Below are 24,092 nucleotides of genomic sequence, written 5' to 3'. Positions count from 1 at the left end.
AGTTATGGACTGTTTTTTCAGACCCCTTTGCCAGGTGCATTTAGCAAGGAACATAACAATTGACTCTTCTCTCTGTCTCCCTCTGTCCTTCTCCTGCCTTCTTTTTGTATGCCTTTTTCTTTTATTTTATACTTCTGGTTAATAAGGTAGTATGTCAAGCCAGTGTTGGTAAGTTATATTCTATTGATTCATATATGTATGCTTATAGACTTTTAAACATTGGTCGGCAAATGCAACTACTAGATTCTTTTAAAAAAAGCCACAAACCAAATGAATTGGTTGTTCGTCAATCAATGAATTGGTTGGTCTTCAATCAATACAAAAAACAATAAGGCAGTTCTGGAAACTGGTCCAAACTTTCTCAAGATACCTTAACCCCTTTTGCTGTGTTATGAACGTATACAAGGTCTGTATTTCAGCACAAGCTAGTACTAGCACACCATTTTTCCTTTAGTTTTATTTATGCCTCCAGTCTAGATAGAAAGTAATTATTATATTTTATACACATCTGAATATAAGCCACATATTATAAGTTGTAGAAATACAATCACAAACTTTGCCAGGGGTTCTAAATTTTACCCAGTCCCCAACACTATTGGCTGATCTTTTGCCTTAAGGATGTGTGTATTTTGGGATCATGTGGTTCAACAGTGAATAAATAATTCCTAACATTTTTTTTTCACCTCATTCAAGTATGGATCATTAACCATACCATTATCTTGTTTATCATTGGCTGCTGGAATAGCAGGAGTAACAGGGTCCATTCAAAAATGGGCTTAATAGAGGAGAGGAAAGTAGAGGAAAAATTTTAGTTTCAAAGAGATATAGGTAAAAGAAAGAGTTGTGCACAAACAAAACCCACTACTACAGATCAACATGGGATTAGCTGAAACCCTTACACATATGCAATATGATATTTCAATTTCTATGTACTCATTTTCATTTATAAATTCCAGGAAAACAAAAGAATTCAACTATGTCTATAATATGTTGTGGACATTATCATCAATTATCATTATCAATAACCATCTCTTAGTATGTACTTCATGGATTCATTCCTAAACAAGGATTCCTCTGCCTTAAGGTGGCCATACACGGGCCGATAAAAGCTGCAGACAGACCGTGTCGGCAGCTTATTGGCCCGTGTATGGGGCCCCCCTGACGGGCTTCACCGATCGAGATCTGGCCGAAAGTCGGCCAGATCTCGATCGGATGGGACAGAAAATCCTGTCGGATCGCGGCCGCATCTATTCGTTGATGCGGTCCCGTGATCCAACCACCCGTTTGGGCATCGTTAGGGTCCGATCGTTGGGCCCTAGGGCCCACGATCGGATCAGCCAATATTGCCCACCTCAAGGTGGGCATATCGGAGGGAGATCCGCTCGTATGACGACATCGCCAAACGAGCGGATCTCTCCATGTATGACCACCTTTACAAAGTTGTACCCAGTAGATCAACAATTGGACCATGGAGTTGGGATTCATATTTTACCAGTATAAAAACGTTAGCGTTCCTCACTGCCGCTGAACTTACAGTATTTACATTGTTTAAGTTTGAAAAACTGGTGCTAAAGGTTGATGAGATACAATGTAATGTGTGCATGCTTTTTCCTAGAGGGGCTGAATGACTTTAGGAGGCTATGGGGGTTGGAAAATAGTTCCTAAGACTCAGAGGTAGCCTTTCCTGGTTTCCTTCCTTCAATTCGTGGAATCATATATGCCTGTGTAAACTATATATGTACATGTTTATTTTGGAAGTACAGCTTTGTATGCACCTTTTTTTACATAAGCCCAACTAAATAAGCTCATGTCAAAAGGGAGTTATTTTGCCCTTTAATACCAGTATTATATAGCTATCAAGTTTTCAAGCTAACAACTCAATTTTACATTGAACTGCAAACTTGCCGAAATTAGTCAGCTTTAGGACTAATAGGCAGTTTTGTCAACATTTAGGGGCAAATTTACCTAGGGTCGAATATCGAGGGTTGATTAACCCTCGATATTCGACTGCCGAATTGAAATCCTTTGACTTCGAATATCGAAGTCGAAGGATTTAGCGCAATTTCTTCGATTGAAGGAATAATCATTCGATTGAACGATTAAATCCTTCGAATCGAATCCATCGATCGAACGATTATCCTTCGATCAGAAAATTGTTAGGAAGCTTATGGGGACAATCCCCATAGGCTAACATTGGCCTCGGTAGGTTTTAGGTGGCGAACTAGGGGGTCGAAGTTTTTTTTAAAGAGACAGCACTTCCACTATCGAATGGTCGAATAGTCGAACAGTCAAATGATTTTTAGTTCGAATCATTCGATTCGAAGGTCGAAGTAGCCCATTCGATGGTCGAAGTAGTCAAAAAAACCATTCGAAATTCGAACTATTTTTCCTCTATTCTTCACTCGAACTATGTAAATGGGCCCCTTAGCTTTTTATCAATTATTTTTACTTAAGTTTTCAAAATATATTAAGTGCAAAGTGAATATAAAAATGTGGCATCTTGTAGAATTCAGTAGAAGTTTCAATTTGTGTTTTTGAGATTAGTTTGAAATTTGGCACAATCATTGAAAATGATGTGATTTCACAGAGTTTGAGTTTTTCATGTTTTTTAATAAATGAGCACATTTGAGATTTTTGAGTATTCAAGTTTTTTTGTGTTTAGAAAACAATTCTAATGATGTAGTATTTGATAAATCTGTGTCCCTGTGTGATTTTAAAAGACACAGCTTGATTTTAAAGTGGTGATGTATAATAACATCACTTTTTACATAAATTTTCCTCTTTGTTTATATCACAAAAAAATAAAAATAGCTCACTGTTATATTCTGAAATCATATTGGAAAACTAGGCCTCCATCGTTGGCCCACAAATTGATTATAATGACTTGTTGATTGTTATTAACGCAATATGTGTAACATTTTTTTAAGGAACATCGGTGCTACAAGTTACAGCAACAGATGCAGATGATCCTACATACGGGAGTAGTGCCAGAGTTTCCTACAGCATTGTTCAAGGTCAGCCCTATTTTTCCGTGGAGCCAAAGACTGGTAAGTTTCACCAAAAAAATTTTTATTTTACATTATTGGTAAACCATATTAGGTTTGTTTAGTCTGTATACCTTTTGCCTTATATAAAGATTAATTAACATATTTCTATACATTCATCACATACAATTGGAATCATTTACTATATTTGTCTGTTGTTTGATGTAATGATAAACAGTATATACAAAATAACCAGATGTTATGTTAAAATATAGCATTGAGCAAATGTCGATTAGCTGAATAGATGTGTATTTATTTGCTAAATGTCAGTACAGTCAATTTATTTTTGTTTGTATATATGTAACTATTATATAAAGCACTATAACATATAATTTAATGATGATTCCTTTGTGATTTGGACCAAAGCAAAGATTGTTCGAGACCCCTGCTTTTAAAATGACTACCACCTGTGAGCCTGTCTGCCTTATTTGTATTGCCTGATATATACAATCATATGAAAAAGTTTGGGAACCCCTCTTAAATCTTTGGAGTTTTGTTTATCATTGACTGAGCTTTCAAAGTAGCAACTTCCTTTTAATACATAACATGCCTTATGGAAACAATAGTATTTCAGCAGCGACATAAAGTTTATTGGATTAACAGAAAATATGCAATATGCATCATAACAAAATTAGACAGGTGCATTAATTAGGGCACCCCAACAGAGATATTACATCAATACTTTAGTTGAGCCTTCTTTTGCAGCCTCTAGACGCCTCCTATAGCCTTTGATGAGTATGAGTGTGAGATTCTGGATGGCGGTATTTTTGACCATTTGTCCATACAAAATCTCTCCAGTTCAGTTAAATTTGATGGCTGCCGAGCATGGACAGCCTGCTTCAAATCAACCCATAGATTTTTGATGATATCCAAGTAGGGGGGCTGTGACGGCCATTCCAGAATATTGTACTTCTCCCTCTGAATAAATGCCTTTGTAGATTTCAAAATGTGTTTAGGGTCATTGTCTTGTTGGAATATCCAACCCCTGCGTAACTTCAACTTTGTGACTGATGCTTGAACATTATCCTGAAGAATTTGTTGATATTGGGTTGAATTCATCCGACCCTCGACTTTAACTAGGTCCCCAGTCCCTGAACTAGCCACACAGCCCCACAACATGATGGAACCCCCACCAAATTTGACAGTAGGTAGCAGGTGTTTTTTTTTGGAATGCGGTGTTCTTCTTCCTCCATGCAAAGCACTTTGTTCCAGAATGACTATGGCTTGTCTAAATTAACTTTTGCATACAACAAGCGACTCTGTTTGTGGTGTGAATGCAGAAAGGGCTTCTTTCTCATCACCCTGCCATACAGATGTTCTTTGTGCAAATTGCGCTGAATTGTAGAACGTTGTACAGATACATCATCTGCAGCAAAATGTTGTTACAGGTCTTTGGGTTGTCTGTAACTATTATCTCAATCCTCCATATACAGTATGCCGCTCCTGTATTTTTACTTGCCTGCCAGACCTGGGTTTTACAGCAACTGTTCCTGTGGCCTTCCATTTCATGATTCCATTCCTTACAGTTGAGATACCTCTGAGATAGTTTTTTGTAGCCTTCCACTTAACCATGATACTGAACAATCCTTGGTTTTAGATCTTTTGAGAGTTGTTTTGACTATCCCATGATGTCACTCTTCAGAGGAGAATCAAACAGAAGCACAACTTGCAATTGGCCACATAAAATACCTTTTTTCATGATTGGACACACCTGCCTATGAAGTTCAAGGCCTAACGAGCTAATCCAACCAATTTGTTGTTGCCAGTAATCAGTATTGAGCAGTTTCATGCATTTAAAATGTGTTTGTTAGTCCAGTAAGAAGTAACACTTCAGAATTTATATCTGAGCAAGCGAACTGTTCTAAATGTAAAGTTATTCAAGATTTGTCATAAGAAATTCTAAAATATTTTTATGTTGAAAGTCACATTGAATATAACAAATTGCTGGCAAGGAAATTTGCCTCATTACATTCAACTTTTCACATACCAAAGAAAAGTTGTCATTTCTACAAAATCATTTAAACTATGAGTCATATTTCTCTGAATAATGCCACTTTTCTTGTGGTATCTTCAGTAAACAATTAAAACCCCAAATTAGTTAAAGCCAGTAACTTTACTGTGATAACATAGTGTTATCCAATTAGTTTCTACATTTTGCCAGTTTATAAAAAGTTATAAAAAGGCTCTACTTTTGTGGTTACTAGGTGAAGTAACATGCATAGTATTGTTCTGTTGTAAAAAATAAAACATAGACTATGCATACAGTATATTAGAGAGCAAATATGTTAAGTAGTCATTTAATTGCCTCTTAGATCATTTATTTAATATGACAGGGTGGGGCCAAAATAGTAACTATTCTCTGGACTGTGCAAAAGTAGTTACATTAGATATGAAAATACAAAAGGGTTATGGGAACACTCCAAGGCTAATTATAATAAAAGTAAAGTATGATGGAAGTGAAAATGGCCTGCCCAAATTTAATCCTTCAAAAATATCACCAAAACATTTCTTTTAAACAGACTCACCACGTGTATGAGGAGGCCAGGTACTTTGCCCCGAGCCTTCAGCAAAAGGCAGCAGACATCACTGTATTGTTTGTAGGGAAGGAGAGCAGTCCTCCAGGCAGTATGTAGTAAAAAGGTCTTTATTGAAATACAGATGTGGATTACAGCATTACACGTTTTGTGTTCTCACAAACTCACAACACAGCCTATGATTAGGAGTTGTGAGAACTCGAAACACGCAAATCTGTACTTCAGTAAAGACCTTTTTACTACATACTGCCTGGGGGACTGCTCTTTGACTACCTACCCTACAAATAATACAGTGGGTGATGTCTGCTCCCTTCCAAAAATAGATGACTGATCAACGGGCATTCCATGGCATCTTGTTTAAATAAACTTTGTGCAAAAGTACACATTTTTACACAGGAATTTACACATATAGTTTTATCATCTGAACAATCCACAAACCAAAGCTCAAAGTAGTGCACCTATAATACTATCATGTCTAGTTTTCATTCAGTTCTCTGTACAAATGCAAGAATATCTAAATTTTTGTGATTGCTGTTGACCAAATGACAAAAAAACCTTTTTAATACCACTATATGAATAGTAATTTATTTGGTTGTTTGTACAATTTCTTACAATAATAAAAAAATGCATTCTACTGTTCTGTAGGCATTATTCGAACTGCTTTACCTCATATGGACAGAGAAGCCAAAGATCAGTATCTGCTTGTAATACAAGCAAAGGACATGGTGGGACAAATGGGAGGATTAACTGGAACAACTTCTGTAACAGTAACACTTACTGACGTCAATGACAATCCGCCAAGATTTCCTCGTAGTAAGGCTTTTTACTTACTTAACATACTGGTATTTCTTTAGTACAACATACAATAACATTATTTTAAATTAGAGGTTCAACTTTACTTTTAGATTGATATAGACTGTGTATGACTGGTCTTCATGATTATAACATTTTTGTTCTGAAGTAGGTATTTAAAGGAGAAGGAATAGCATTTTACACTTGGGGGTGCCAAAAGTTAGGCACCCCCAAGTGACTACTTTTACTTACCTGACACCCCGGCCGGTGCTCCTAGCAGCAGCGACCAACATGGAGAGATCCTCTTCCTGCTTCTTTGGGTCTTCTCGCAGTTTCCCATGCGCAGTAGAGCAGAAAGCCGGCTATTTCGCTCTACTGTGCATGCGTCTGCCCCAGGTAATTCGAAAAATGATGAAGCAGGAAGAGGATCTCTCCGTTGTGCACGCTAGAAAATCGTGACCCGGAGCAGTTTTCGGCTGATTGGAGCACTGGCCTGGGTGTCAGGTAAGTAAAAATAGCCACTAGGGGATGCCTAATTTTCGGCACCCCAATTGAAAAAATGCTATTCCTTCTCCTTTAAACCCTGTGAACCAGATAACTGATGACAAACTAGGGAATCAATAGGAGACGGCACAATATTTATGATAATAATGCAAATGAATAAATAAAAAGTTTTTTTATTTCTCTTAACCACTAAAAATTTGAGATTTTTTAAAGTGGAAAACCCACTATTAAGTTTAATACAAAGGTAATGTTTTAGGCAAGTAAAAGTATTCGAGGTTCCATAGTAGTGAATGGGAGCTGCGCTGATCTTACTGGACCTTTTTTTTAGCCATACAGACTTTTAGGGCCATATTTATTAAAGGTCAAATTAACTCAAATGGTATCTTATTTCAGAAAAACCTCAAACATCTATAATTCGATCAAATTGGAATTAGAACAAATTTCGAATAAAATTTGAATTCGCCGGAACTCAAATCGAGTTTTTCTGTTTCGATTCTTCCCAACTTGAATTTGTGAGTTTTGACAAAATATCGAAAATTCAAATTCGAATTTACCATTCGAACATTAATAATTTTGCCCCTTGGAGGTTTTTGGAAGTTTGTTTGCTAGTAGTTGTCTAAAAAACTTTTAAATACTTTTTTATATTTGGATCTTTCAGTAATTTTCATGGAATTTGTGGATTTTGAGAAAATTTGTTTATTTGTGGTTTCAAAAAGCTCTAATACCACTAAAATGTGACCTTATAAATGGGCCTACAGGTGTGTTTGTTTCCTCCAACACACTTAAAATAAGATTTATCAAAATGTGAGATTAGAGTTTACAATAGATTCAATCAATATATTTAGGGTGTATGTGCATAATAAGAGCGTCTCCTGACACGCTTGTTTTGTGCATATATGTGACATCACATACATACATATAATGAGAGAAAGCTTTGCCACAAACTCTCTGTGCCACAATGGCCGCTCACACTGGGAGCTTCCTTTCAATGAACAATTATTGTTTCCTCCAACTGGAGTTCAGGTTCTATGAGCGCATACAGCCATTGGGGAAACAATTTTGGGGGGGATAAATGACAATAATACCATCAGTTAGAAAATACTTACCTAAATTTACCATTAGACTGTTTTAACTATTTTTTTCTTATTTATTCATAGTACTTGGTTTGTTGCATAATGTTATAATAAATCCTATTACACATACATTTCTTTAATCTGCTTAGTGTAGTTCTTTTAGCTTTCTGGCAGGACACAATTATAGTTTGAAAGATCAGTTTGGAAGATCTAATTAGCTTGCTAATATCTTTAAACTTGAATTTGTCCTTGGTACAGGAAATTAGTTGTTTCTTGTGGCTTTTTAACATGCCAATATAAACCACAGAGGTGCAGAGTGCAGCCCCTGTGTACTTCTAATGAAGTTGGGTGATTTGACTATGATGCAGGTCAAGCTGCATCTTTCCTTCCTGTAATTGACCCAAAACTAGTTTGCTTTGTTTTGGTTCAACTTGGGATTTATCAAACACTCCTCTCATGTTACATCTTGACTGCACCTGTACTGTACAGTCAGGTCATTATGAACTTCATTGAACTTCCTAAATATTTTTCCTGATTATCCTGCATAGTTAGTGCTACATTTGAATTCTTTACTTTACTTAATTATATGACAATTCAATAGCAAAAAAAAAGCATAACATAAAGCATAATAACTGTTTCTTTTTCTTTTTTTCAGGATCTGATCAATATTATGTTCCAGAATCTTTACCTGTTGGTTCAACAGTTGCTAAAATAAAAGCAGATGATGCTGATACAGGGGTCAATGCAGAAATGGAATATAAGATATTAGATGGTGATGTTGATGGCATGTTTAAAATTACAGTAGATAAAGACACCCAGGAAGGCATTGTTATCACTGAAAAAGTATGTTTTGGCATGAATTACAATGTATATTTATATTATTATCCAATGTATGAATTAAAATCACAAAGAAGCTAAATATTTTTTTTAATTTAAATTGAAAATTCTATAGTACAGGTTTGGGATCCGTTATCCAGAAATCCGGTATCCAGAATGCTCAGAATAAGGGAAAGGTCATCTTTCACAGACTCCATTTCACCAAATAATCCAAATTTTTAAAAAAGTATTTCTTTTTTCTCTGTAATACTAAAATAGTGCCCTGTACTTGACCCGAAAGATATAATTAATCCTTATTCACGGCAAATCGATTTTTTGGGTTTAATTCATGTTTAAATCTCACTTTGGTAGAATTGAGGTATGAAGATCCAAATTACGGAAAGATCCATTATTCAGAATACCCCAGGTCCCAAGCATTCTGGATAACAGGTCTTATACATGTATGCCTATAGTATGTATGTATTTAGTACATATGGGTTGAGCAGCAGATCTTCCACTGGCTTCTGCTCTTTGTCTATATGATCAACTATAATCCCTAACATATCAAATAGCTACATGAACTATTCCTAGAATAATAATGTCTTTCCTTTGAAAAAAAAAAAATAAGAATCTATACCAATTTTTGATTAAGAACAGACATTAAAATATTGGTTTGTAAAGTCATGATGACATCCAGAAATAAAAATATCTATGAAAAATACTATGGAATATAATTATCAGGTTAAAAATGTATTTTGGAATATTAGTTTGTGCTATGTCTACACAAGTGTGACTCGCCAAAGTATAAGGCATTATAAATTGATTTGATTACATACATGTGAATGTATATTTTCGTGCCTTAATGTAACAGTACCTGGTAATCTAGTGCAGCGGTGGGGCCGCTCTCCTTGCGGGGACACCCATAGTGGCTTCTCTAAAATTTGGCGCACGTGTCCTGTTGGTTTTGTTTGGTTATAGGCAGAAGTGTGAGCCATGACCGGAACCTTATATACCTCATATAGACAAAGAGCAGAAGCCAGTTGAAGATCTGCTGCTCAACCCATATGCACTATATACATACATACTATAGACATACATGTATAAGACCTGTTATCCAGAATCCGGGGGACCTGGGGTATTCTGAATCTCTTTCCGTAATTTGGATCTTCATACCTTAATTCTACCAAAGTAAAATTTAAACATGAATTAAACTCAGTTCTGGGTTTTGGGATACCGAACGTGACACTTGTATTTGTTGTGCTAGATGATATCAGTGTTCTCAGATGTTTGCTATATTTTATTATAGTAATATAAAAAAATATGCCCAGTTTAAATATATGTGGTAAATCCTTGATGGAGAAGGTCTTTGAGGTGCCTGTGAATAAAAAACTTTGCTGTAGCAACTGCAAGCAATACCATTCAACAGTATTAAAAGTGATATAGAATCATGAGGATAGGGTCACTGTTTAGGCTCCATATTAAATATACAGTGCGGTGCATTACTGCAAATAATTCACTCTACCATGTAAAATTTCATTCCTTAACCAGCAAGTGTAATTTTTTTAGTTGTAATATTGGTGTGTAGGCAGCTATCTCAGGCCATTTTGCCTAGTCATGTGCTTTTAGAAAGAGCAAACACTTTAGGATAGAACTGCTTTCTGGCAGGCTGTTATTTCTTCTACTCAATGTAAATGAATGGGAACCTGGGTTTTACCATTGAGTGTTGTTCTCCAATCTTCCAGGGAGCTGTTATTTTGTGTCAAGGAGCTGCTATCTGGTTACATCCCCATTATTCTGCTGATGGGCTGCTGGGGGAGTGACTGCTGTACTGCAGTAAAGAGTGACTTAAGCTTATCATAGCACAAGTCACATGACTGGGGCAGCTGGGAAACTGACAATATGTCTAACCCCATGTCAGATTTCAAAATTATGTATAAAAAAATCAGTTTTCTCATTTGAGAATGGGATTTCAGTGCATAATTCTGCATGAGCAGCACTATTAACTGATGCATTTTGAAAAAATATTTTTTTCCTATGACAATATCCATTTAAGGTACAAACATTTTTTTTACTGTGAGAGCTTTGAAGTTGTGGAATTCTCTTCATGAAGAAGTTGTACTGGCAGATACTGTAGATAGCTTTATGAAAGAAATGGGTGCTTTTTATCAACTAAGAATTGATAAATTCCCCATATCTGGCAAAAAAATCCAAAGGCACACATGCTGCTGCAAGCAAGGAACAACTTGCATGTTTAATGCAGAAGTGCAGTGCAACGTTTCGCGTTCACACCCCTTTGTCAAGCATATGGTAATTAGTGCAATAGAGTATATAAAGCCATACAATTACAACGATTGGTGCAAATCTAACAATAAAACTCAAGTGATGAAAACAAGTCCAAAAGGATCAAAGTCCTTTGCTTGCAGCAGCCTGTGTGACTTTTTTTGCCAGATATTGGAATTGAAGTGGCCGAGCCTCTACCTTAGTGCGCCAGACTTCACTGTTTCACTGATTTAATTAAAGGGTGTGCGAGAGCCAGCTCCATTACCAATTTAATTCCCCAGACACAAATTTGTGGTGAACTCCCACGTTTTGCAGCAAGCAAATTCATTAGTGAAACTGTGGCGACATTTCGCCTGGAAAAATCTGCTGCATTAAAATAGTGGCGCTAATAAATATTGTTGTGGGTCAAAATTATTCTGATGCCTATTGACTTTAATGCATTTAAACCAAATAGTCACGCTTATAAAAATTTCGAAATTGACGCACGTCTATATAATTTTGATGCCCATTGACTTCAATTTGTCACATAGATTCCCCTATCACTAATATCAACTAAAGAGTATCAATTAGTGAGTTACTGGACCAATCTTGGGGAATTTTTTTTCACCCCTTCTGAGGCAACTTGTAGATGGTGTTTTTTTCTTTTTAAGAAAGTGTAAACGGTTACTTAGCTATTTTATTGATTTTTTTTTTTTACAAAATATTTAGCAGCCAATTTTATATCATATAGACATAGGGATCCAAGAAAACGAAAATTACATCTAGTTAAAAGTTTTGTATAACCATTCGTAACTTAGGATGTATTATTATGCCCTAGACAGATAGAAACATTTTGAATTATTGAGATTTCAGTAGTAAAATGCAGCAATAAAGGTCACAAACATAAAAAAACGCATATTTTATTGGCCTTTTTTACTTTACATTTTGTAAGTCAGTGTTTTATTTGACTCAAGGCATTCCTAAGCAATTATTTAATATTTTTAATCAAAATGTGCCATCAAGCTATGTGTGTTCTATATAATATAATGCTCAGATGTTAAATGTTGCTTAGGGCAAATACTAGCTGCAATTCACAATCATAGGAGCTTCATTAATTTAATGTACCCCCCCCCAACAACATGATGAATGTACTTTTTATGCTTTGATATTGCATAAGATTAATACATATTTACTGAGGTAAACTACTGAAAATGTTAAAAGATATGTTAGGCTGCCTCTACCTACAGAGAGGATGGCCGCCAAGCCTCCTAATAGCAGGAGCTGCATCTCCTACCATGAGAAAAGTTCAAAAGCCCTGAAGTGTCTTGATGATAGGAAATCCAAGCAGGCTGTCACCCAGCACAAGCAGTTGTAGTGTCTATATCAATCAACCCACCGTGCACTCACAGGAGAGAACCTCCTTTCTCCCTCTCCTAATGAAAATTAAATATTCACAAATCCAAAACATTTCTTTTGTATCACACCTTCTGTAAATCAGGATGGAATAAAATTGTCCATTAGCCTTATGGAATATATATATACAGTCATATGAAAAAGTTTGGGAACCCCTCTTAATTCTTTGGAGTTTTGTTTATCATTGGCTGAGCTTTCAAAGTAGCAACTTCCTTTTAATATATAACATGCCTTATGGAAACACATGCCTTATGCATGCCTTATGGAAACATAAAGTTTATTGGATTAACAGAAAATATACAATATGCATCATAACAAAATTAGATAGGTGCATAGGGCACCACAACAGAGATGTTACATCAATACTTAGTTGAGCCTCCTTTTGCAAATGTAACAGCCTCTAGACACCTCCTATAGCTTTTGATGAGTGTCTGGATTCTGGATGGTGGTATTTTTAACTATTCGTCCATACAAAATCTATTCAGTTCAGTTAAATTTGATGGCTGCCGAGCATGGACAGCCTGCTTCAGATCATCCCATAGATTTTCAATGATATACAAGTCGGGGGACTGTGACGGCCATTCCAGAATATTGTACTTCTTCTACATAAATGCCTTTGTAGATTTCCAAGTGTGTTTAGGGTCATTGTCTTGTTGGAATATCCAACCCCTGTGTAACTTCAACTTTGTGACTGATGCTTGAACATAATCCTGAATAATGTGTTGATATTTGGTTGAATTCATCCAACCCTCGACTTTAACAAGGTACCCAGTCCCTGAACTAGCCACACAGCCCCACAGCATGATGGAACCTTCACCAAATTTGACAGTAGGTAGCAGGTGTTTTTATTGGAATTAGGTGTTCTTCTTAGCACTGTTTGTTATGACCAAATAACACAAGTTTTGTCTCATCAGTCCAAAGCACTTTGTTCCAAAATGACTGTGGCTTGTCTAAAAGAGCTTTTGCATACAACAAGAGACTCTGTTTGTGGCGTGAGTGCAGAAAGGGCTTCTTTCTCATCACCCTGCCATACAGATGTTCTTTGTGCAAATTGCATTGAATTGTAGAATGATGTACAGATACACCATCTGCAGCAAGATGTTCTTGCAGGTCTTTTGAGGTGATCTTTGGGTTGTCTGTAACCATTTTCACAATTCTCGGCATATGCCACTCCTGTATTTTTCTTGGCCTGCCAGACCTGGGTTTTATACCAACTGTGCCTGTGGCCTTCTATTTCCTTATTACATTGCTTACAGTTGATTCTGACAATTTGAACCTCTGAGTTTTTTGTAGACTTCCACTAAATCATGATACTGAACAATCCTTGGTTTTAGATCTTTTGAGAGTTGTTTTGAGTATCCCATCATGTCACTCTTCAAAGGAAAGTCAAACAGAAGCACAACTTGCAATTGGTCACCTTAAATACCTTTTCTTGTGATTGGACACACCTGCCTATGAAGTTCAAGGCTTAACAAGCTAATCCAACCAATTTGGTGTTGCCAGTAATCAGTGATAAGCAATATCGTGCATTCAAATTACATTACAGCGGTACCCACATTTTTGCACAGCCAGTTTTTCACATTTGATGTAATTTCATACAACTGAATACTGCTTCACTAAAAATCTTTGTTCAGAATACACTCCAGTACTCAGATGTTCCTGGGAAGTGAAATACATGCCACTGTTATCTTTTTTGTTGAAAGTGGAGTAAATTATTGTGCAGGCTGAGAGGGATTCCCAAACTTTTTTATATGACTGTATATATATATATATATATATATATATATATATATATATATATATATATATATATATATATATATATATATATATATATATATATATATATATATATATGGGAAAGGTGGGTACAAGCTGCACACCTTAAAATACACAAAAATACCTGGGTGCTCTGGTTGAAAAATAAACAGAAATTGCACGTGGTACCGGCACTCTCAGGGTTTGCATGCAAACCCTGAGAGTGCCGGTACCACGTGCAATTCATATATATATATATACTGTCACCTCTCCAGGCCATAATGGATACTGCCACCAGGCTTATACACATCAGCAATCGCTCCTCCTATTTTAATAACAAAGGAGTGCAGGTCAGCCTGCCCATCTGCCTGCCCATCTGCTCTTAGGGCCCTCAGCTGCCCCTGCCCAACTCTGATGGTAAGGTCAACCACCACTTACCATGCTTCTTCTGTAGCAGCCCAACAGCTCTGTAAGGACCCCCTCCAGCTGTGCATGCCTGGCTCAGAGGGTAAAGTCAACTGGCCACTCAACTATGCTGCTTCTATAGCAGCCTATCCGCTCAGTAGAGACCCCCCCCCTCCAGCAGTACCTGCCTGGCTCAGAGGGTAAGGTCAACCAACCACTTTGCCATGTTGGTCCCATAGTTACCAATACACACTGTGGAGACCCAGCTCAGAGAGCCCAGCTCCCAGGGTAAGGCCAACCGGTCACTCTAAAGTGCTGCTTCCATAGCAGCCCATCCACTCAGTAGAAACCCTCCTTCCAGTTGTACAAGTCTGGCTCAGCGAGTAAGGTCAAACAACCACTTTAAAATACACTTAAGGAAGTGCTCAAATCCTTTCACCTTCCAGTATTATTAGTAATAATGTGCAGGCTTAATTTTTGCTACGATTACCCTTGCACCAGGTGGGTCCGGGTGCAAATTCCCCGAACCTCTTGCTTAAATCAGGATATTTAAATATGCATTCATGGTATAACGGTTACTCATTGCTCCTGGTCTCTGGCCCAGGTGCAACACCCCGAACACACAGCTTTGGAAGACTTTCACAATCGACACGATACCCATGTGGCGTGCACTCAACAGATCAGCAGACAGCGGTGAAGTAAAACAGATTTATTTTCCAAACATTTTCCCTAACGCATTTTGTTTGATCCCCCACATACTTATAGGCTTATGAGTATGTGTGGGATCACACAAAACACGTTAGGGAAAATGTTTTGAAAATAAATCTGTTTTACTTCACCTATGTCTGCTGACCTGTTGAGTGCACGCCACAAGGGTATCATGTTGATTGCAAACAACCACTTTGCCATGCTGGTCCCGTCGCTGCCCATCCACACTGTGAGACCTGCCTCCAGCCGTACCTGCCTGGCTCAGAGGGTAAGGTCAACCAACCACTCTACCATGCTGTTTTTGTAGCAGCCCATTCTCTGTAAAGACCTCCCTCCAGCCGCACAAGCCTAGCTCATAAGGGCTCAACTAGTGACAACTAACCATAGAAAGAAGCAACTGATAACCTGGTTGTGACTGGGATGGGGCTATTAGTTTCTCGCTTGCTTGTACCCTTACTCCTTGAATGCCCCCAGGTGACCATCTGCTTTCTGCCCAGAGAATCAAAACTAGGCTTAATAAAAATGAATGCTAGCATTCTGCAGGTTAGCTAAGTGATCAGCTTAAATATATAAATATAGTAAACCTAAACTAACAAGCAACTGCCCAAATAATTCTACCCCCAAAGCCAGCAGTATGGTGAGGAGTCAATATGTACTGTATATACTACAGCTACTGTAATAATATTATATTACAGTGAAAGTTCTGCTTCATGTTTCTACCTGCTCAGAAGATAAGGAAGTGAACTGTTTCTTCCCCTCACATCAAATCCCTCTATTTCTCTACCCCAGCCCAGCTTTTCCCTGCCTTCTCACCAAATCACTGCAACATCTGCTTCTGCCAATCTCTAAACATAAACCAGTGTAATCTGGCTGCTGGTCATTTGTATCCCTTGTCATGCAGCCCCTGTGCTTATAGTTACATTGCTTTCCTAAATAAAATGTCACCATGTACCATACTTTATTAAAAATACAAATACAACATAGTTTGATTGATGGCAACAGTGGCTTAAACATGCTGTGGAACAGTTATTTGAAAATAGTGGCCCTTGAAAGTCATTAGTTAAAAACAGCTATAAAAACACATACAAATACTCCATACTGTAGTGCATTAGTGCTATTCATACAGCTCTTAAAAGCCATAAAGAGCCAACAACTCACATTAGGTCTCAAACAAACAGGTTTAGGTCCTTGTCTTTTTATGGAACTCAATGTTTTGAGCTAGAAAACACAGTCAACTTACATTTTTTCTATTGTTCGAAACCCTACAGTGCATAAATGTTTATTGAAATCCTACAGAGCATACATGTTTGAGGATTTCTATATTAGACTTCACCTTGTGTATTTTAGATGATATACTGTTGGTTAATTAAAGAAATAATGGAATAGATGGAATTTTACAAATATATGGTCCTAAAAATATAAAATGTTGTGTGTGTGTGTGTGTGTGTGTTAATAATCATTATTATTTACATTACAGGAGGGTGTAACCATTAGAGTTATCATTTACTATCAATTTGGCTCATTTGCATCATATGATAGATCATAGTCCCAAGTCATTAACTTTTATTGGTCTACTACAGTGATGCATGCATCTATTGATAATTGGCAGATACATTTTAATTTGACTTATATGGTTAGGGCTATTTGCTATCTCTAGCTTTTTTTGATGACGGTTGTAGATTCCATAGTTTATTCTGTACAGACCAAGTTTTTGAATTTTGATATATAATATTTTTATGGTGGTAATTATGTCTGACAACCATTCTTTATTTGCTCTGAAGTAGTGATGAACGAATCTGTCCTGTTTTGATTTGCCACTAAAAATTTGAGAAACTGCAGAAAAATTCGCAAAAAGCGTTGAAGTCAATAGCCAAAATTTTTTTTTGACGCACGTGACAATATTTTATGCTCACAACTTTTTTTTCCTCACTCACTTAACTTAAAGTCTGTGGGTGTTTTTTTGTGCTGACTTTTTTAGTCTTGACGACTTTTTGTCCTAATGCATTAGCCAATGGGAATTTTTTCTTGCAGGGACTTTTTCGTCTCTGCAAATTGTTGCCTCTGTTTTGCAATTAAAATTCGGAGATGGCGGAATTTCACTATGGACCCTTTTCCAACTTATCTTGTTTACTAAACCCATGAGTTTTTAGTGGGTTTGTGCCCTGCATTTCTTGCCATCATCCTCTCACATCTTCTCTCGCATACATTCTTTCTCTGTTCCCTGCCATTACATTGGCTTACCTCTTTGTTCTATTATTGTTAAGTTTTCCTACAAATTTAAATTACTTACACCCACATTTTTCCACACTTTTAAACATTCACCACTTACTCTGTCACTTTCAATACCTCTACATCCTTTGTCATTTAAGCAAAAATATACACAACTTTGCTAGCTGCAGGTTTATAAACTGTACAAGGCAAAGTATTATAAAACACTTACCAAAAAATATTGTATCAGTACATTATTCCCACACCACCCCTGAGAATCAATTTTCAGAAAGTTCTGAATTACCAGAAGGTCATTTCCATACAGTCCATTTTAAGTAAATATTCTAATTTTTTTTTTTAAAAAAAATTATTCTCTGTAATAATACACCTGTACCTGATTTTAGCTAAGCTGCATGCATCCATATTGGTGTCAAAATTGGGTTTAATTAATGTTTAAATGTTTCAAGGTATGGTGATCCAAATTAAGAAGAAATTTAAAAAAAATCCCCTATCCAGAAAACCCAAGGTCCCAAGCATTCCAGAATTCTAAAATTGATCTTATACCTTTATTGCATTTGAACTGTGATTAACTCATGAGAAACTCAAAGAAACAAACGGATGGTTAATAACTTGGTGGTAATGTGGCCTGCAGGTCCATTACCTTTTGTGCATTTTAGTAAATTGAAAATTCGAAACTTGGCCAAATAGTGTAGGAACTAACAATACTCAGCTTCACAGCTCAGAAGTCCTCTGGAGACTTTGCTGCTGCTTATATTATCCTTAGATTAAAGAATTGAGTCATTCGGGAGATATATACAGCAAGGAAAAATGAAGGAAGCTGACACATGAAAAAGAAGAAATAGGGAGAAAAATACAGAGAAAGATAATTAGGGAAAGGGATCAGACTGAAGTAAGGGTGGGTGGGTTTGTGAATGTATAGTATATTTCAGATCATTTTAATTTTAGATTCCAGACTGTTTAATGAATTAAAATGCAGCCAAACAGATGATGCCATTGTGTTTCTTCATGCTGTGCATCAATTCAGAGTTTGTAACATAATAACTCATACAAACATGAATTCTGTTTATGATATAAAAAAAAATGAAATGCTATAGCCTTGAAATAAATGTATAATGCTAAATGTACAATGCAGTTCTTAGTTAAACAAGGATGATGTGCTGGTTGTTTATCTAACCTTTCTTACCTGTACTTGGTACTGTAATTCAATTTTCTTAACAAAAACAGATTCTCCATGCTCTGAAATGGAAATTACATTTGTAGATATTGTTTAAAGATCAGTAAATTCATATCAAACTTGCTTTCTTACAGGAGCTGGATTATGAATCAAAGATAAGTTATACCCTTAGGATAGAAGCATCAAACAAACATGTGGATACTCGGTTTCTCGGAGTAGGTCCCTTTATGGATACAACAACCGTGAAAATTATCGTGGAAGATGTAGATGAACCACCTGTGTTCTCTTCAAGGTTGTATTCAATGGTGGAGTCTGAAGCAGCAAAAGTAGGAACTAGTATAGGAACAGTAACAGCACATGACCCAGATGCAGCCAATAGCCCAGTGAGGTAATTATATATGTTGTGCTTATTTGTCTTATTTGTCATTGTCGTTATGTAGTTTAACCCTTTTGTGACTCCATTCTCTAGGGTGGGGTTGCATGGATTTTAACACTGAGCAATGATGGGCGAATTTCTCCCATTCGCAGTGGGTCTTCTTAGAATTCTATTATAACATGATCACATAATTATATAACAAAGTTATCCTGGGGTTGGGCAGCATTAAAGGCAACATTCCTTGCTAGTAATTAAAGGGCTATGGAAATGTGAAAGTAGTTTTCATACATCTATATTTGGTATCTGTTTTTTTCAGTAACTACAAATAAGATATTAGAATCAACAGTCTTATTTTGCACAAATACCATGTGCCAAAGGGGCTTATTTATGTCAATTATATAACCAAACATAGAAATTTTGAAGGAATAGGGTAACTAATATTGGGACAATAATAAGATTTGAGGTTATTTCTTTTTTTCATGGCTGTGCAACTAGTAGCCAGGTTATCAGACTCGTTACCAGGCAGAATATAGAATGGTACATTATATAAGACCTTATTTGGAAAAGTTCCCTTTAAGTGTCTCCCCAAGGATTATTTTGAGTAAACACCAACAACTTTCTTCCCAGAGTATATTACCTTGAATACAAGGTCGCTCACTTCTGGCCGGGGCTCTTGAATTCCTGGCGGATCAATGCATGTTTTGTGTAAGTGAACACTAATGACTGAGTAGAAAAATGTGGATTGATCTGCATGTGTTCATTACAAAACCAGTGAGTATCTTTGGTGAATTGCTTGCAGAAGGAAAATACTTTGAAGATCTCATCACATTTCCAATGGTACCTATGCTGGTTTTATAATATTGTACGATTGTCTAAGGAAAACGTAATAAAGAGATAAATTTCAGTAAAGCATGGTACAGGGTGCTGCCTGTATCATAGCTTCAGTAACATCTGAGGTATATATGTCAGCAACTTGTTGGTAACTGAATTCATGGTATAAGAGTGGGCCCCTTGTGCTTATTGAGCAGACGCGTCTTCCCCTGGTCTGTGCCTTAGCAGGATAAAACATTTTGCACAATGTGGATCAGGGGGCACAATAGGGTAAGGACAGGGCCCTTTTGCGATCTGCGCCCTCTGCTACATTCTTATGAATCAACGTGTAAAAGAAACGGATCCGCACACACACCGATTAGTGCAGTCGGGGATTATCCCCTTTTATTCAGCCACCAAACATCAAACATCAGATGTTTGGTGGCTGAATAAAAGGGGATAATCCCCGACTGCACTAATCGGTGTGTGTGCGGATCCGTTTCTTTTACACGTTGGTTGCTAAGGGACCCGGCCGGGTCAACGGAAGGAACGCACCACCAGCTTGCAGGATTGGTGAACTACAGGTGTGCGGTAGGAGAATTACATTGTACATCCTTATGAATGACACAGAAGTTAAGAAACGGATGGGGTTTACATGGTATTTACTAATTAACTCATCTGGATTTTAAAATTCATATGTTCGAGCAACAATAAATAATTGAGAAACAGGTCAAAATGGTTAACAATATATTGTTCATGTAAAAGTCTGAATGTTATTTATTTGGACTATGAAACTGCACATATATTAACATGCTGTAAAACAGTCAACTTGTTTTATTGTAAAATTTTAATAAAAAGAATTTGAAAAGAAAAGAAATAAAGAAACGGGTAGGTAGGAGGAGGGATTACTATGCCTCCCATTTCCCACTCCTCATGTATATAGTGCTGCAGTGCTGCTATAGTGGAGAGCAGAGACCTGCAGCCAGGGCCGCTCCTGCCACGAGGCAAGGTAAGAATCTTGCCTCAGACGGCAGCAAGTGGCCAGGTACAAGGGGCATCAAAAAGCCGCCTCTTGTAACTTTAAGAGCTGAAAATCTGAGTTTTAACCCAGGAATTTGGCTCCGCTAGTGCATTCAATGCACTAGTAATGCTGCCCCCCTTTGATGCTGATTTTTAAGCGCGGAGCGGCAGAGGGGGGCTGTATCGCCCCTGCTGCAGCAATTATACAATAGCAGAAGTGCTTGTTTTTACACTTTGCTCACTGGCTCAGAGGTGATAAAAGACTACTCTTATTTTGAGTGCTGCATTTCTTGTTGCCAAATGTATTTTTATGCCAAGAATTTTTTTTTGTCTTCACAGTGAGGAAGCTTTTATTTTTCTTTGTTAAAAAATAAGCAAGCAACATATTGATAAGCTTGAACACAAAACACTCAACTGCTTTACAAATTGCATGCTTCAGATTTGTGCCGATGGCCTTAGCTTTGTGTGTACTCTAGATTCAATAGTCCCTATTATGCAATGTCAAACAGTTCCTATTTAACAGACTGTACTGCATGTCCCTCCTCAGATTGGAGCCCCAGGTATGCTTTATGCTGCAGGATAGACGAGAAACTGGAATGTGGTTCTTTAGTATAGTGCCTCCAGTTCATATAATTTTTGACTTGCCAAAATTATAGTAATGTCTAAGGCTGTATCTTATGTATATTTCACATGTGGATAAAAAGCACTATGCAAGCACACCTACACAATTTAAAAAGTATAGAGAAATGAACCATAAGACTGTAAAACGTGGTTTAAGGTTCTGCCATCTTTCTAAAAGAATATTAGACATGCTTTTCTGAACTTGTGCATTTGGTTTGATGACAAAATTCAATAGAGCTTAGAAAAACACATTGCCAGAATTGATATACTGCAGTATACAATGTTTAGCAAATAAAAAAGGCATTCGGATGTTTAAAAATAATTGACTGCTTAAAACAAAAATGGAAAAAAACCCTTTACATCTTTGGTAATGTCAGACTATAAAAAGGAAACTTGAGAAAATATGTTATTTGCATTCATCATTTTCTTTTATGGAAAAAGTGCACTTTCAAACTCCAAGTTCTAAGATTGCCGAGAGATGATATTTCCTTATTCTAAACAGAAGCATTCTAAAAAAAACACCTTCAGGTTAATGCACAGATCATTTTTAAAAGCACTAGCTGTAGTCTCTATTTGTAAAGGGAGGTTAGCACTTGTAGTGAGAAAGGCAGAGATAGACCCCTTCTATGAACATTTGTTACAGTAATAATTTTATGACACTGGCAGTTCTATAAGTGACAAAGCCATTGTGAAATCTGAAATGTAATTTAAAGCCAAGTTATTGTTTAATATCACAGGCAGAAAGCACATTATCTGACATTCAATTGCTGAATATCCGCAGAAGGATTTTAGAGACTAGGTAAAATGATGAAACTGTCCAAATAAAATAAACATTTGATTAAATAAGGGTTTAAAACCATCAGTGAAGAACTAGACCAGATAAACCAGCTATCCCAAATGTGCATGAGGGGAAAAGTGATTCTGATGGTGGTAACATAGTCTGAATGAGACTGCTGTATTTGGAAATTGGGATATCAACTCTCTGCTTTGACAATGGCAATACACAACTACATGAGGGGTGACTTTTGGAGTGCCAAGATGTTTTCAGTCTTTTTTTATAAGTAATAGTGGAAAATTTGTGGCACATTCTTGCTTAAAAGCTTGGCCCCTTCCAAAGCCTTCCTGCCCCTTCCACCCTTCCCACAATACTGGAGACCTCCTAAACATCCTTTTTTGTTGTACCTGTTTCTAAAAGGGAGTGTTGAAATTCTGTAGGTCTGTAGGCAGAAAATGAGGCTGTGCCATATTAGGCTAGGGTCACACACCCTGATTTTTATGTGCCAGAGTGAATATACCCTTCACTTAGTTATAAAACTCAGAAAATAGTCAATGTGCCTGCTGTTGTGATGCCCTTGGCTGTTGGCCTCACTGTGCTGACTAGATCAAGCAATAAGAATCTAAATAGGTGTCAAGGCTAATCCTTGCTTGTATGCCTTATTCTAAATGAGATAATTCATCACACTTTGGGTGACTTCCCTTGCAATAAGTGCTGGCAACTGAAGCAGTAAAGATACAAAGTTAAAAGTATCTTTAGTCTATCAAAGATTCTCGCAACTCCCTAACCCAACCTGAAGGCTGAGCATACAGTGCAGAGTTGGAGCTGTGAAAAGTATTGTAGTCCAGCAAATGAAAAATGAATAAACAAGGAGACAGCAGGTTTTAGAAAATATAGTTATGCTGTGTTTTGAACAGTTTCCTACAGTAGCACCTTTATGGTTATATAGCATAATACTAAATCAGATGATATTTCTAATCTGTAAACCAAATGTATTCATGCTGTGCCAATAATTCTATTGTGATGTATATTACTAATATATAGCATTAAAGAGGTCTATACAGTGATCAGATATGTACTCCTCTGTGACATTTTATACCCTAATAATGGGTTTGACATTTGCAATATGTTGTAATGTAAGTCCCCTTGACTTACCCTAGGTTCCTTGATATGTAGTTAGTGTTACCCCTGCAGACTGCAGCTTTGTGGCTTCATATGGTCACAAAATCACTCGCGGATGTAGACTTTATGGGTATATTGATCTTTTTAATACAGTGATATTCTGAATTCAGTAGCACAAGAGCGCAGTTATATTCTTTATAAATTATTTGTAGACATTTAGGGGGTTATTTATCAAAGTCCGAATTTATCTCAGTATTTTCTGCTACAAACTCCTACAAACTATCAAATCCACTTGTGTTTTTTTCCGCTTATTTATTATTACATTTTCCTGAAAATTTGCTTTTCAGAAAAAAAAAATCAGATTTTCACGTTTTTTTTCGGAATTTTCACCCTAAAACTCAGAAACCTATCACACATCAAAAAATCATTGGGACTTCTCCCAATGACTTATATGCAACCGCGACAGGTCTAAGATGCTGGATTTTCAGATTCAGAATTTTCCATCCTTTGGGTTTAATAAATTGCGAAAAATTAATGATTTTTTAAAAGTCAGATTTTATAAAAAATTATATATATAAAAAAATATATATATATATTTTTGCATTCGGAGTTTAGTAAATAACCCCCTTAGACACATTTTCAAATATCTGGAAACCATC

The 24,092-nt window shown here is 36.7% G+C and overlaps 1 protein-coding gene across 1 annotated transcript in view; it reads left to right on the top strand.

The window, feature by feature from the left end:
- Positions 1-24,092, top strand: part of LOC108719176 (cadherin-7) — a 125,099-nt gene that overhangs the window by 80,199 nt on the left and 20,808 nt on the right. The window contains exons 4-7 of the mRNA XM_018267855.2: positions 2,928-3,047; positions 6,224-6,391; positions 8,603-8,790; positions 18,844-19,097. Coding sequence (XP_018123344.1) covers positions 2,928-3,047; positions 6,224-6,391; positions 8,603-8,790; positions 18,844-19,097 — 730 coding nt within the window. The remainder of the gene's footprint in view (positions 1-2,927; positions 3,048-6,223; positions 6,392-8,602; positions 8,791-18,843; positions 19,098-24,092) is intronic.

This window comes from Xenopus laevis, chromosome 6L (assembly GCF_017654675.1).
Source record: "Xenopus laevis strain J_2021 chromosome 6L, Xenopus_laevis_v10.1, whole genome shotgun sequence".
NCBI classification, from domain to species: Eukaryota; Metazoa; Chordata; class Amphibia; order Anura; family Pipidae; genus Xenopus; species Xenopus laevis.
The sequence above is the reverse complement of the archived record's forward strand: the minus strand, read 5'-3'. Positions and strand labels throughout refer to the sequence as shown.